The sequence below is a fragment of the Oncorhynchus mykiss genome, chromosome 3, assembly GCF_013265735.2.
Source record: "Oncorhynchus mykiss isolate Arlee chromosome 3, USDA_OmykA_1.1, whole genome shotgun sequence".
Lineage (NCBI taxonomy): Eukaryota > Metazoa > Chordata > Actinopteri > Salmoniformes > Salmonidae > Oncorhynchus > Oncorhynchus mykiss.
The window spans coordinates 23754483-23771046 of NC_048567.1; the positions used below are offsets into that span (position 1 = coordinate 23754483).

The 16564-nt window shown below is 42.3% G+C and overlaps 1 protein-coding gene across 1 annotated transcript; it reads right to left on the reverse strand.

Moving 5' to 3' along the window:
- Positions 1 to 13616: 13616 nt before the first annotated feature.
- Positions 13617 to 16394, reverse strand: LOC110514588 (induced myeloid leukemia cell differentiation protein Mcl-1). The gene is made up of 3 exons (XM_021593909.2): positions 15887 to 16394; positions 15437 to 15687; positions 13617 to 15304 (listed from the first exon to the last, which is right to left on the reverse strand). The coding sequence occupies exons 1-3, from the start codon at positions 16392 to 16394 to the stop codon at positions 15188 to 15190; spliced, it is 876 nt and encodes a 291-aa protein (XP_021449584.1). The 3' UTR covers positions 13617 to 15187.
- Positions 16395 to 16564: the final 170 nt, after the last annotated feature.

Below are 16564 nucleotides of genomic sequence, written 5' to 3' on the forward strand. Positions count from 1 at the left end.
TCAGCAGCCTGATGACCTAGAGGTCGGAGAGGGAGTATACGTGACACTACCCCCTCCCCGACGCGCGGCTCCAGCCGCAGGACACCGATAAAGGAGACAAACCCGGGATCAGGAGCAGATTGGTCACCCCTGCTGAAGCGTGGAAACCTGTCACGCCAGCTGAGGCGCGGGAACCTGTCGAGCCGGCTGGGGCACGGGAACCTGTCAGACCGGCTGAGGCATGATATCCTGACAAGCCGGTGGAAGCAGGGGAGTCTTGCGATCTGGCAGAGGCATGAAAGCCCGATGAGCCGGCTGAGGCAGGGGAGTCTGGCGATCCGGCTGAGGCAGGGGAGCCTGGCGATCCGGCTGAGGCATGAAAGCCCGATGAGCCGGCTGAGGCAGGGGAGCCTGTGGCGGCTCAAGGACCCAACGTAATTTACACAGACACCTTTTAGGTGAGGTGTTATTCTGTAATGAGTGTGCTGAGAGTCGGGAAGCAAGTACAGGGAGTGAGTGTTTTAATAAATAAACAAAACAATAAACACGAAACACAAACAATGTACAGATATGAAACAGAGTCAATAACACCTGAGGAAAGAAGCCAGGGGAGTGACAGATATAGGGGAGATAATCAAGGAGGTGAAGGAGTCCATGTGAGTGTCATGAGGCGCTGGTGCGCTTGATGATGGTGACAGGTGTGCGGGATAATCAGCAGCCTGATGACCTAGAGGCCGGAGAGGGAGTATACGTGACAGTGCTTTTGCTGTACGTTAGGCATAATAATTTTGTTGGCTGATGTAAAATAGGCTAAATGTGGACAGTTCTTCCAGCATCGTCAATATGCACCTCGAAATTCGATATTCGAGAAGCGCAGTTGCGTCCCCGATGTGTGAGTCTTCACTTGTAGCCTATTTCTTAGCTGAAAGGCCTGTGAAAAGGACCTGATCATGTGACAGGCATTGGCAAATAAGAATTGAGATATCTGAGAGAGCGATGTGAGTGAGAGGTGCTTCGGAGCATGGCAGCCAGGGGAAGGGAATTATAATGATTATATTCAGCCCAAGAGCACCACGGCCACTTTGGCAGCAAAAGGCATGGATTTTTTAGGGGGCATTACGGCCACACAATTGGGATGCTGCTAGGAAATTCAAGACCTGGTGAGATTGTTATCAAGTACTTGTCAAATTGTAAATGAGAGACTGATGAAGTGTGTGCAGCCTGCACAAGAAACAAATCAGAGCTCATGCCTTTCATGCAATTTTTTTTCAAATCATAATTTGAGTTGCATCATGTAGCCTTTGAATGTATTAAAAATCAAAACATATAGCCGAACGTTTGTTTCACAACTAAAGTTGCATGAATAACTCTAAATGAAGCATATAGGAGGACCTGTTTCTTTGTTAACCGCTCAACACAGAATAGCCGCATCTGCTCACTTCCTTAGAAATCGTTTGGAGAAAATATCCTTTCTATGTTATTCAACTATCTTCAATTGTATTCTTCATACTATAAAACAAAAATAATGCCATGTAATTCTAAGCAAATATTTTCTGCTAAATGAACTTGTGTAGCCCACAGCCATATCAGGGCCTAACATAATGACAACTAGACTACATTTTTCTTCCTAACATGTTTCTTTAGACCTGTCTAAAATAAATCATGGACTTATTGTGACGGTGTGGAGGCTATATTAAATGGACTTAGACTTTTTAAATGCAGATGTTTCAAAAGGTCTGCATCAGTGGCTTGTAGGTTGAGTGGAAGCCAAGAGATGCTAAACGTGTTTATGTTAATTAACGGTCAATTACCGTGAGCCCGTTAATTGCTTGGCAATCCCCAGCTGACAAAAAATGTCATGATTGCCACAGCCCTAGTGGGAGTGTTTCATGGTTAAACTACTGTTCAGCCAACAAACATCAGTATTAGCCTTTTAGGAGATTAGGATTTTTCATGTTTTTCATCATGTGAAAAACCTGTAGCTGATGTAAGATGAACAACAACATAAAAAGCAGCAGGCCAAAGTATAGGGATCATTTGTTAAACGGCACTCTTGGAAATAGCTTTTGACAACATCACTGTCTCAGTCAAGGAAACAGGCTTGAGCTGGTCTGGCTTTTTCTGTCACTTAACAGCAAAGCACTTATTTTGACTGCGTTGTAATCCCCCAGTCATCTACAGGGGGAGGATAAAAGGCTTAAGTGCTGACCCAAATTCATATGTAGGCCTATAGAGACAAAACACACACTAACAATAAGAAAGATACCCTCTAAGTATTATCTTTATAAGGGTAAGACACAGATAAACCACATTACAATTGAATACATGTTAAACTTGCTGAATATAGATTACAGTGTTGAAATAAATCACGAATAAGGCTGGCATTTGGATTCCCAACAGATCATAGATGATTTGAGATTAAACCAAGACCATTGATGTTTGATTTGTAGTCACAATTAGGCTATTGTCTTTACTTGTACAAATCCCTCACAATGTTACACATTGAAAACATGCCATAATAGTGGATGCTCAGCAGCTCTAATGATTCCAAATAAAAATAGTAATAATTATACTAGTTATTGTGAGGTCACTTCTACTTTTGGGGGACATTGCCATGGCTCATCATCAACCTTGATCCCTGTGCTAGATAATAGATGTCCCAACACTTAGTCCTTCAGACTGAGTCACATCCTGTGACAGACATATGACCCTTTCCCTGCTGAATGGAACATGTCGTACATGATGTACCATTAAATGGTGGAAAAAGTACAGATAATTTAAAGTAAAGATCATTCATATAAAATGACTAAAGTAAAAGTCACCCAGTAAAATAACCCTTTGACCCCTACCCACTTAATGGACTCACCATATAAAACAACATCACACCTGAGAGCGTCAAGGGCAAACAAGTCTTGGCCTGTTGCAGCTCGACCTCAAGAAGCTAAAAGCCATGGAACAGGTCGATTTAAATGTTTGCCACTGAATCTCTACGCAAACATGACACCATTCCAAAGGCACAAACGGTTACAGTGCAATGGGTTCCTATGAGTTTCTGTAAAGTCAAACAGTGTCTAGTTTAAAAACTGCATTTTCACCTAGTTTCATGGTAATTAACAAGTACACATAGTGACTCTGTGTACAAAACACACATTACACTGTGGCAGTTGAAAGAACGCAATTGTGACTTAAAATAGTTACACAGTAAATGGAATGACCACCTATGCATGAAATGTGAAACTAATTATTAAAAGGTAAAAGTAAACCATTGACAAACACAATGGTGGATGTCAAAACACTAGAGGAGCCTATAACCACTGCAGGGGGTGGAAATGTCCTCAAAGATGGGTGTTGCCTGGTCTCCAAGTTAGAATCCACAAGGAATGCAGTGTTCTGGCTGGATTGGTATTCTTAGTAACATAACATCACCCACTGCTTCCTTCCGGTCTGTTATGAGTTGGGATTCTTGGGAACATGTTACACCCCTACTGTAGGGAATATTTGTCACTGAACTGCACTGTTGTCCTCTCACAGAGGGTGGGGAAACAGGCCCTATCTGGAATGGCCCAATGTGCCCTCACATCTGAGGTTACTGCCCTCCCTGAGACTACATGTACTGAGAAGGGACAGTTAAAATGTATCTCTTGCACCAATAAGTTTGAAAAAGTAAACTTATACTGAACAAAAATATAAATGCAACATGTAAACATGTAGACCTTATGTTTCAGCATTATAATGCACAGCCCCATGTCACAAGGATCTGTACACAATTCCTGGAAGCTAAATATGTCCCAGTTCTTCATTGGCCTGCATACTCACCAGACATGTCACCAGACATGTCACCCATTGAGCATGTTCATGATACTCTGGATCGGCGTGTTCCAGTTCCCGCCAATATCCAGAAGTTTCACAGAGCCATTGAAGAGGAGTGGATCAACATTCCACTGGCCACAATCAACAGCCTGATCAACTCTATGCAAAGGAGATGTGTCAGGCTGCATGAAGCAAATGGTGGTCACACGAGATACTGACTGGTTTTCTGAGCCACACCGCTACCTTTTCTTTTAAAGGTATCTGTGACCAACAGATAGTCTGCATTCCCGGTCATGTGACATCTATTAGTGCTTAATGCATTTATTTCAATTGGCTGATTTCCTTATATGAACTGTAACTCAGTAAAATCTTTGGAATTGTTGCATGTTGCATTTATATTTTTGTTCAGTGTAAAATTAACTTGGCCTTAATGTTGGTAAATGTGGAAGAACAAGTTATTCTGTTGAAGGTAAGGTAGTCCAAAAGTGGAACAAGTTATTCCTACAAAAGCAAGACAGTCCAATGCTAGTTTAACAGCTCAACTGACAGACAATGAATGTGCTTTACATTTGATGACATGACACAGTGTACCATGTGGATGAGATGTGATCTCAGCCCAACGGCCATGCAACTCTGGGTGTGTGGGACTGGGTTCAGAGTTCACACTGAGGTGGCCTGTATTACAGCACTACTGGAACTGGGCAAACTCCCTCTAGAATTTCCTAAGGCTATGCTCTGGCCCTGCACGACATCTCAGGTCATATTAATCCAAAGTATGAGTGCACCATTTGATTCAGAAGTAAATGGACTGCGTAGAAGAGTAGTCTCTCCATTCTCTCTGCTGTCACAGATAAACTTCTGTGTCAGCTGACTTCTGGGAAACTGTTGCTTTTTTAAGTATCAGGGGCGGGACTTAGTTGGCTGTTGCTAAGGGGAAGTGGAGAAACTTTCAGCTAATCTTCAACTTTGCTTTATTGAACACTGCAGTTAAAGCCAGCCCTCTTGTAGAAGTTACATAAACTTGCAAACAGCCTAAATCCCAATCTTGTTGAGAAAAAGCTATTTTGTGTGAGAGAAACTTTAGTGAATTAAAGATAGTGAACTGATTTAAAACAAAAAAAATGTAGCTTTTAGCCTGTTGTGGTTATAGTCAGACATTTTCTTTTCTCACATCATCAAAACTCCATGGTTTCATCATACTCAATGATCAAAACATTCCTTGATGTTAAAGGTAGGCCCGAATGGAGAGGGTAAATCTTCCACATTCCAGAAAGAGATAATGAAGGCTACAAACTAATTAAAAGCATGTAAACTACAAAGTCTTTGATGGCATAGAAACAAACCTGTTTACAACGTGCTCTAAACCTGTATAACACTACAGGTGACAAACCTCTGCTGTGCAGTGTTGACTTTATGCACAGGCAGGAAATGGCAAGAGAGAATAAAGGTGTAATCTGGGACACCTTATCTAGTGCACTACCTATTTTTCTTTCCTCCGGTAAAAAGTCTGCTTTAACATACTGTAGGTAAACATGCCTTCAAAAGTCACATTTATAGAATGCTTACCTTGCAACCACTGGGTGAAGAGAACACCACCACAGGTATGCTAGTAATCCACTCCTGAGCTACAGGTATTTGATTCTGTGTTGGTGGTTGGCTAGTTTCACAGGAGTGACCAGGCAGAGATGAGGCATGATTAAGAACAGTTATTATTACACAAAGATACCAAATGTACATGTATGTTAACAGGGTTTTCCAGTCTGGTCCTTGTGAGTGCATTTGAATAGATGCAAGTAAGGTTTTATATGACACACATTTATTTTAAAAAATGCAACAGTGTTTGGGGGGGGGGGGGCTGCATTAGTCTGCGAAGTCCTCCTGACTTCAGAATCTGGAAAGTCTCTCACTCACACCCACATGGCAATCACCTGATGGCGCCCCCGAGCGCCACCCCCTTCCAATAGAACTTTTGGATTCTCTCATCCAAAACAACTTCAGGATTTTTGTCTCCATAGCTGTCTAACACTTGAGTCGCATCAGGAAGTCTAGGACTGCGTAGGGTGGATCGCCTGGACACTGAAGTATGTGTGACGTGAAGCCAATCTGGTACAACTTACACTGAAACTTCCTTGCCCAACCTTAATAATGAGCCAGGTCACAATGAGTAGGACTTTCATGAGAACTCAGGCCTGGCTCCAGGAGCGGAGAAACTTGTGCCCCCCTCAATTTTTGTTTTATGTTCCTATATAAAAATAGCTAAAAAGCCTCCCGGGTGGCACAGTGGTCTAGGGCACTGCATCGCAGTGGGTTTCCATAAAAAGCAGGAAAAACATCTAATCTTTTGTAGACATCACAGACTTGTTTACGTGCTGCTGTGCGTTTTGTTGCCAACCTTACTTTGCTACCTGACAACTTTAAGGTTTTTACTTATTAATTACCGTTAATATTTGCAGTTTTTCCCTCACTCAACTTTTTTTTCATTCAACTTTCACTCCGGACCTTTTATCTGGACGTGGTCCATCAGGACCTCCAACAGCCGAAGCTAAGTAGTAACATTAACATGATGCCTTCTACTTGCAGTCGCTGTACTCATAATATACAGGAGAACGATCGCCTTACGGCGAGGATAACTGTGCTGCAAGCCCAGCTTCAGACGCAATCGTTAGGCAAGGGTAATTTCAGTGTAGGAAAGGATGAAACAGCTTATGTGCCACCACTAGTATAAATCCCCTCGCACAGTCCCCGCAGCCGGACAACTTTCTCATGGCTTCTGAAGGGAAATGCTGTAGGAATGCTCAACCAGTGTCGCTCATTCAGCCGACAAACTTTCAACTGGTTCTCCCCATTAAGCAGCGAGTCGGAGTCAGAGGCCGAGACTTCACTGGTCTCTACTCCTCCCGTTATGGGGTCTGAGACGCCGAAGCTTCCCACCATTAGCTGTGACAAATTGAAAACCCTAGTCATTGGCGACTCCATTATCCGCAGTATTAGACTTAAAACGAATCATCCAGCGATCATACACTGTTTACCCGAGGGCAGGGCTACCGACGTTAAGGCCAATCTGAAGATGGTGCTGGCTAAAGCTAAAACTGGCGAGTGTAGAGAGTATAGAGATATTGTTTTCCACGTCGGCACCAACGATGTTAGGATGAAAGGTCACCAAGCGTGCAAATCAGCGTGTAAATCAGCTAAAAAGATGTGTTGGCATCGAGTAATTGTCTCTGGCCCCCTCCCAGTTAGGGGTAGTGATGAGCTCTAGAGCAGTCTCAGCTCAATCGCTGGTTGAAAACTGTTTTCTGCCTCTCCCAAAAGATACAATTTGTAGATAATTGGCCCTCTTTCTGGGACTCACTCACAAACAGGACCAAGCCTGGCCTGTTGAGGAGTGACAGACTCCATCCTAGCTGGAGGGGTGCTCTCATCTTATCTACGAACATAGACAGGGCTCTAACTCTAGACAGGGCTCTACCCTAGCTCCACAATAAAATAGGGTGCAGGCCAGGCAGCAGGCTGTTAGCCAGCCTGCCAGCTTAGTGGAGTCTGCCACTAGCACAGTCAGTGGTCAGCTCAGCTATCCCCATTGAGACCGTGTCTGTGCCTCGACCTAGGTTGGTTAAAACTAAACATGGTGGTGTTCGCCTTAGCAATCTCACTAGAATAAAGACCTCCTCCATTCCTGCTATTATTGAAAGAGACTGATACCTCACATCTCAAAATAGGGCTCCTTAATGTTATATCCTTCACTTCAAAGGCAGTTATAGTCAATGAACTGATCATAATCTTGATGTGATTGGCCTGACTGAAACATGGCTTAAGCCTGATGAATCTACTGTGTTAAATGAGGCCTCACCTCCTGGTTACACTAGTTACCATATCCCGCAAAGGCGAAGGTGTTGCTAACATTTACGATAGCAAATTTCAATTTACAAAAAAAAAAGATGTTTTCATCTTTTGAGCTTCTAGTCATGAAATCTATGCAGCCTACTCAATCACTTTTTATAGCTACTGTTTACAGGCCTCCTGGGCTATATACAGCGTTCCTCACTGAGTTCCTTGAATTCCTATCGTAGTCATAGCAGATAATATTCTAATTTTTGGTGATTTTAATATTCACATGGAAAAGTCCACAGACCCACTCCAAAAGGCATTCGGAGCCATCCTCGACTCAGTGGGTTTTGTCCAACATGTCTCTGGACATAATCACTGCCACAGTCATACTCTGGACCTAGTTTTGTTCCATGGAATAAATGTTGTGGATCTTAATGTTTTTCCTCATAATCCTGAACTATCGGACCACCATTTGATTACGTTTGCAATCGCAATAAATAATCTGCTCAGACCAACCAAGGAGCATCAAAAGTCGTGCTATAAATTCTCTGATAACCCAAAGATTCCTAGATGCCCTTCCAGACTCCCTCGGCCTACCCAAGGACGTCAGAGGACAAAAATTAGTTAACCACCTAACTGAGGAACTCAATTTAAATCTTGCGCAATAGCCTAGATCCAGTTACACCCCTAAAAACATTTGTCATAAGAAACTAGCTCCCTGGTATACAGAAAATACCAGAGCTCTGAAGCAAGCTTCCAGAAAATTGGAACGGAAATAGCGCCACACCAAACTGGAAGTCTTCTGACTAGCTTGGAATGACAGTACCGTGCAGTATCGAAGAGCCCTCACTGCTGCTCGATCATCTTATTTTTCCAACTTAATTGAGGAAAATAAGAACAATCTGAAATGTATTTTTGATACTGTCGCAAAGCTAACTAAAAAGCAGCATTCCCCAAGAGAGGATGGATTTCACTTCAGCAGTAATAAATTCATGAACTTCTTTGAGGAAAAGATCATGATCATTTGATCAAATTACGGACTCCTCTTTAAATCTGCCTATTCCTCCAAAGCTCAGTTGTCCTGAATCTGCACAACTCTGCCAGGACCTAGGATCAAGAGAGACACTCAAGTTTTTTAGTACAATATCTCTTGACACAATGATGAAAATAATCATGGCCTCTAAACCTTCAAGCTGCATACTGGACCCTATTCCAACTCAACTACTGAAAGAGCTGCTTCCTGTGCTTTGCCCTCCTATGTTGAACATAATAAACGGCTCTCCATCTACCGGATGTGTACCAAACCCACTAAAAGTGGCAGCCTCTCTTGAAAAAGCAAAAACTTGAACCAGAAATTATAAAAAACTATCGGCCTATATCGAATCTTCCATTCCTCTCAACTTTTTTTGAAAAAGCTGTTGCACAGCAACTCACTACCTTCCTGAAGACAAACAATGTATACGAAATGCTTCAGTCTGGTTTTAGACCCCATCATAGCACTGAGACTGCACTTGCGAGGGGTGGTAAATTACCTTTTAATGGCGTCAGACCGAGGCTCTGCATCTGTACTCGTGCTCCTAGACCTTAGTGCTGCTTTTGAAACCATCGATCACATTCTTTTGGAGAGATTGGAAACCCAAATTGGTCTACACGGACAAGTTCTGGCCTGGTTTAGATCTTATCTGTCAGAAAGATATCAGTTTGTCTCTGAATGGTTTGTCCTCTGACAAATCAACTGTACATTTCAGTGTTCCTCAAGGTTCTGTTTTAGGACCACTATTTATTTTACATCTTGGGGATGTCATTCGGAAACAATATTAACTTTCACTGCTATGCGGATGACACACAGCTGTACATTTCAATGAAACATTGTGAAGCCCCAAAATTGCCCTTGCTAGAAGCCTGTGTTTCAGACTTAAGGAAGTGGATGGCTGCAAACTTTCTACTTTTAAACTCGGACAGAGATGCTTGTTCTAGGTCCCAAGAAACAGAGATCTTCTGTTGAATCTGACAATTAATCTTGATGGTTGTACAGTCGTCTCAAATAAAACTGAAGGACCTCGGTGTTACTCTGGACCCTCATGTCTCTTTTGACGAACATATAAAGACTGTTTCAAGGACAGTTCATTTCCATCTACGTAACATTGCAAAAATCTAACTTTCTGGCCAAAAATGATGCAGAAAAATGAATCCATGCTTTTGTTACTTCTAGGTTAGACTACTGCAATGCTCTACTTTCCGGCTACCCGGATAAAGCACTAAATAAACTTCAGTTAGTGCTAAATACAGCTGCTAGAATGCTGACTAGAACCAAAAAAATTGATCATTTTACTCCAGTGCTAGCCTCCCTACACTGGCTTTCTGTTAAGGCAAGGGCTGATTTCAAGGTTTTACTGCTAACCTACAAAGCATTACATGGACTTACTCCTACCGATCTTTCCGATTTGGTCCTGCCTTACATACCTACACTACGGTCACAAGACGCAGGCCTCCTAATTGTCCCTAGAATTTCTAAGCAAACAGGAGGCAGGGCCTTCTCCTATAGAGCTCCATTTTTATGGAATGGTCTGCCTACACATGTGAGAGACGCAGACTCAGTCTCAACCTTTAAGTCTTTACTGAAGACTCATCTCTTCAGCAGGTCCTATAGACTGCCGTTTGGCCCAGGAGTGTGAAGTTGAACGGAAAGGCTCTGGAGCAACAAACCGCCCTTGCTGTCTCCACCTGGCTGGATCCCCTCTCTCCAATGGAATTCTCTGCCTCTAACCCTATTACAGGGGCTGAGTCACTGGCTTACTGGTGCTTTTCCATGCCGTCCCTAGGAGGGGTGCGTCACTTGAGTGGGTTGAGTCACTGACGTGGTCTTCCTGTCTGGGTTGGCGCCCCCCTGGAGTTGTGCCGTGGCGGAGATCTTTGTGGACTATACTCGGCCTTGTCTCAGGATGGTAAATTGGTGGGTTGAAGATATCCCTCTAGTGGTGTAGACTATCTAGAACATAAAATGGTTATTCTGCTTTCCCCATAGGAGAACTCTTTGAAAAACCCTTTTGGGTTCCATGTAAAACCCTTTCCACAGAGGGTTCTACATGAACACCAAAAGGGTTCAACCTCAAACCAAAAAGGTTTCTCCTAAGGGGACAGCCAAAGAACCGTATTGGAATCATTTTCTAAGAGTGTAAAATCCTACCCTAGCCACAGGTATTCTGTCCAAAAACATTAATTGAATAGCAACTGGTTCATAAAAAGAGAGTGGTTGGAATACTTGGTTAATGCAGAATTTAATATAATTCCAATGTAAGAATCCAAATAACACCGCTGGGTATAGCTACATTTCGAGTTGTTGTACTAATGAGCGGCATGATTTTCAGTCCAACGCTTAACCACTAGGCTACCTGCCGTGCCATGCGATTCTCGATCTGATTTTTTGTTTACTAGGCCTACTTGGTACGGTTGTTTTGTTCTGATCGCATTCATTCGTTTGCATTCCCAGTTGTGTCGGTATTCTAAGCCAAACTGCTATTCAGTATTTTTGTTAGCATGTATGAATAACTAGGCTACTACTTTCAGCACGTGTACTGCTGCATTCACATAGGCTGTTGTAATAGGTGAATTACCATATCAATCTTGTAGCCTATATTCATTACCAAAATGGCCTTGCTTTAGTCTATAGGACGCTGTCCATTGTGCTGATACAACGCAGCGGAGATAGGTTGGCGGGAAATCTGTAGCCTGTCATTTCAAAAGCACTCGATGGTCTCAGAGTCTCGGCATTTGAACTTTATATTTATTGTGGCATAGTGTGATATAAGTATAATATAATATAATTCCAAATGCAAGAAACCCCCAAAATTATGGCCCTCACCAATTTCAACTGCCCTAAGACTTCCACACACGTCAGCAGAACTTGGCTAGTTGAACTGAACGAATGTGCTCGCACACACCCATAAACCTTTGCTAGAAAAACGAAACGTGGCAACACGGTTTGCCCATCTTGAGACGCCATAGCATGCATGCATAAATATATATATCCCAAAAATATGGGGGATTGGAAATTATGCAGACAATTACATTGTTGCTTCCATCAATCTATCCGCAATATTAAAGCTGATCAAAGTCTATAAGACTTTTAAAGCTGATTCACACACACTTTCTCAAAATAGTCAGAATTGATCTAAGATGACTCAATACATTTTATTAACTTAGGTGTTTCTGCAAAGTTAATATTTTAGTCGTGTAATTTTACATCTAAGATGTTGGTGCAGTATTTAAGTCATTTTTGGGGGATGAAACAAGTAGTTTATAGTTGAATGACAAACACGTAATTGAAGAATCCCTACTGTTGACCAATGACAAACAAAAAGGCGTAGACTTCGGCGACCAAAATTCGGGTTGCCGCGAGAAAAATTTGCACAAACAGATGAAAAAACCCTTGTCGAAGATAAACATTTTTTTTTTTTTAAATGTCATTAGCACAAACTGTTCCAGATGTGAAGCACGCGGGCGCCTTTAGACACTTTATCCTGGCGCCATGCCTGTGGGAACTACCCTTTACCTTAAAAAAAAAAAAATCCACTCTGAAATAACAGTTTAGTTACGGTGTCATATGTGATTTGTGCTTACTATCAATCTATTTTTATGGTGTAATATGTGGCTACCTCAGCAACTCCAGTCCTCGGGGACCTGATTGGTGTCACAATTTCCCCCCATCCCGAGCAAACACCTGATTTAAACTAATTGCATTTAACTGAAGATCATGATTAGAGTCAGGTGTGTTAGCTGGGACTGGTTCAAAAGTGTGACACCAATAAGGCCCATGAGGACTGGAGTTGCCCAGGCCTGATGTAGCTAGTGCCTGGCAAGGCCCACTTGAACTAGCCCTTTGATGATGGTAACTACGGTGGTTGCCAACTTCATTAGCAGGAGGATTAGGGGAGGTCTGAAGTGAGCATTAGTCACCATGGAGAGGCCCTACCATGATTCCTCATAAGACCTCTATGGGTGTGTGTTTGTGCTGTAACCAGAGACGACAAAGAAGAGCTGAACAAACAGAACTACCACACAGAGTGATCATTAATGACTAAGCGCAACATAACCCTTTGAAAGGGTTCCCTTAATTGAGGCTTGATATAGCTGCAGGCCTCCTGCACAACCTTGTTCACATGAAATTAAAGTACATTGTATGTTTACTCTAGCATATTGGTTGTTTCCATACCACTTCTCATTACCAAAGAAAATCCTCTTTATCTGAAGTACGGCATGCTGACACAGGTAATGTGAATTTGTTGCAAGATTTGCCTAGGTGAGACTAGTGAGTCTTCTACAGATGTCATTTTCTCATTGACAACCTCATGAGTTACACATACTACATTTGGAGAACGGTTCTTATGAGGCAGAGCGCAAACAAAAGTGAACTCAAATTCCCTCTCAACTTCCGCCACTACCCTGTGATATCTCCAACTTTGCTCGGCCCAGCAGAAGTCAAACAATACCCGCTCTGTGGCTGATTTCCATAGCTGTCTAAAAGCATGCCTGATTAGATTGTACATTGCTGACCTATGCTTCCTTCCGCCATTAGCCCCCGATCTGCTCCAGTTCTCCTTAAGCTTCAGGGGAAAGCGTTATCTACAATAACCAGTCTGGTTCTGACCTTTCTATACATCAGTGACGGACACACATGCAAAAGGAGAAGTGTGGTATTTCCGGGCTGTCGCTCAAATCAGCCATTTTATGGCCTATGCGCAAGAGGGTTACAATGTCATGTCATTTTACATTTGCACATCAATAAATAAATTGAGACTGGATGCATCTCACCTGTGGCACTCTGAGATAGAATACTGCTTTGGTATGCAGAAGCAATTCTCTAGCTGGTAAATTAGTGTGAGCAACAAAGGATGTGGTTAATATTTGCTTCAACTGTTGCAATGCTATGATTGTGGTGCAGAATGAACTGTCAGATGCAATTTGTGGAAACATCTCTAAAGTGTAAAAGATCTTTGGACTACTGTCAACTTATTTTATTGGCACCCAACGGGTTCTGGCAGTCTTAATTTAATAATTATGTTTCTGACAACTGAGGCTGCAGCGATACAGTGGTGGCCTGCCTATGACACACATATAGGCATGGTTACCACAGAAGCTTCATTTCTAGGAAATAACCTCACAGTGTATGTCCAGGGGGTATGGTGCGAATAAACATGTTTTTGACTGCGTGTGTGTAGATGACTATGTACAACACAGGAATTCATTTGTGTATGTGGTTACTTTTCATCACCAGAAACTAGCACAGTGCAGATGTCACTGCTGTCTTTTCACAACCCCCCCCCCCCCCTGAGAAGTAGTCTCAAAGTTGACAGCCAAACTTCTGCTTTCAGACAATTGCTGCCACAAAGTGAATAAAGTCACAGTCTTTATTCATTGCAGTCACAAAAGTTGCATGATTTTATCCTTTAATCATATAACTTCAGGAGATTAAAGGAATTTGCCAGCAAGATGCATCAGGGTTAGTGCTAGTTTGTTAGGTGGAACTGCTGTACACGTTTACAGTCCAGACAATCTTGCCTCTATTGAACCAATGCCAGATACCATTTGCAATCTTTAAGCTCATATTCAAAACTTAAACCTGTGAGCACATTGCATTTACATGGATATAACTTGGAAATGAAACGCTTCAAATACAAAATCAGCATAGTCTTGAGTGGAATTTTGAACTGACTTTAAAACAGGTTTCCCCCTTCCCCCTCCCAGTGCAACAGCCACAAGATTTCCTTAACCAGGAAGTCACATTACAGCCACGCAAATGCAATGCCAGGCATCACTGGCAAATCTACCCCAAGGAACAGCAATATGATCTTACGAATTGGGTGTAGGCGAGATGACATGCATGTAAGGCAATTAATTGCATGTAGAATAGTCTTCCCTGCTGTAAGAACTTTACATTTTCAATGCCCATAAACTGGGTATACCTTAGTTGAATTCTAAGGCCCTTACTGGTCAGTTCAATGCAGATTCTGTCTTTCTTACACCAATCCCCATTTGTACATGTATGACTAATATCACAAGTCATTTGAGCCAACTTTATGGTCAGAGGCGAAACTTTGCCATTGCCAAGTATAGCTATTAGCTAAGGCTTTTCCATCTTGATTACTTAAAGAGTGAGTTGAAAATTTGCAGATTAATTAACTGTTTCTATTCATTTATTACAAAAATAAAATGTCTGTACTTTTTACATTAAATAAAAGCTCCATTTAACAAGTCCGTTAGATTTAAGTAGTCAGATGAATATATTTGGAGACTGTTCCAACAACTACCAAATATCCTCAAATAGCCACTCAAACAACAACAAAAACAGCACCAAAACATGATGCGGAAAAAAGCTAACTTGAGCTTGACACCAAAGCACTGTCCCAATTCAGTCCGCCACTATAATCCAACAGACTGACCCTCTTCTTTGACTAAACAGGACATCATTGGGTAGTCATTCCAATCATGGTGATATTAAGGATTTCAGAGAACTTGCGGGAATAGTCCATTTTCTTTGTTGAAAAAAGTAAGATGTCTTTTATAGTTCAATTCACCTGACCAACATGGCGAGTGTTGCCCCAAGCCCAGCAAATCCAGCAAAGGCTATGAGGGTGTTCCTTACTGAGGACTCTGGATCTTGCACATGAAAGAACTCTACAAATCCATTCTGAGTAAGAGACAAAAATACAGAGTTAGGTTTATGATTAGCTACTGGACAAGTAGGGTAAATAAGATTAACCGTCCTCATTTAGATTTGAAGATGTGAGCCAATGACGCATGGGCCACATGGAAGACTCACCCAAGCATTGTTTTTGACCAGCCAGTCCCTTTGGTCAGAGAGGAGGTATGTGGCGATCTTTTGGCCCACCGACTCAATGCAGTGTCCCCTGCCCATCTCCTTCAAGTGCTGGCTCACCACTGCTCCAAATGCCACCAGGCTGGCGATGCGACCCCAGTTCGTGGTCCCATCACTGAACATGGTCGTGGCCACAGAATTGATGAAACTCATGTCATCGCATCGGTCATCTAAGTCAAGTTTGGCGATCATACCTAAAAAAAATAAAAAATAAAAAATAAAAAAAAGTCTGAGTTAAACGAACTAACCACATTCCTGATAATATTGCTCTGTTATTAACCAAGTTAACGTATTATGAGCTCAATGCCATCTTTAAAACAGACTATACAGTTACTTAGCTAGGTAGTACCAGTGATTTGGATCTATAGAGATGATTACTGTAAATCTACGTACCATTGTATGCGTATCGGTGCTTTGCTATTATATCCTTCACCACTTTCTTCATCGTCGTAAGAGCCTTGCTTTGCTTACAACGAGACGGAGACAGTCCTGTATAGTCCACCAATACGTTTTCAATTAGTTGTCTTGTATCATGTTCCAATACTTCATCGCCCGATTGACAATTCGATAGTTCAGGCCCACATTCTGACGCCACCTGAGGAGTGCAGGGCAAAGAACCGTCAGAGTCGTCATTGTTGCTTCGGTCTGACAAATGATTACCCAGGACGTTGCTTTTCACGACATTCACTCCTAACTTCGTGGGTCGTGGTGGAGTGTCGCCAGTCCCATTACCCAAGTCAGTATCCACTTTTGACTTCGGTGACGCCCCAGCACGTACAGCCCCAGTCTCGCCGAAATAGTACAAAGAGGTACCAGCAGGGTACGAAGAGCCTCCAACGACTCCATTTTGAAAATTCAACATCGTAGTTGTGGCTCGTGTAATCGACTTCGACAGACTCATCTTGACTTTATCTAAAGGTTAAGAAACAAGAGTTTGAAAAATAAAAGTACGATTCTAGCAGTTATTTTACAAAAAGCTAGCGCTTAGCTACTTTGTTGCTCAAATATCCCACATCATTGACTGCTAAGTACAACAGTGAGCCCGAAGAGGAAATGACCAACCTTTTGTCG

Bases quoted from the DNA above. Each gene is read 5' to 3' on its own strand.
- LOC110514588 (XM_021593909.2), bottom strand. From the start codon at position 16,394: ATGAGTCTGTCGAAGTCGATTACACGAGCCACAACTACGATGTTGAAT. The intron at 15,688-15,886 runs GTACGTAGATTT...TATTTTTTTTAG, and splicing joins GCACCGATACGCATACAATG to GTATGATCGCCAAACTTGAC. The intron at 15,305-15,436 runs GTGAGTCTTCCA...TCTCTTACTCAG, and splicing joins TGGTCAAAAACAATGCTTGG to AATGGATTTGTAGAGTTCTT.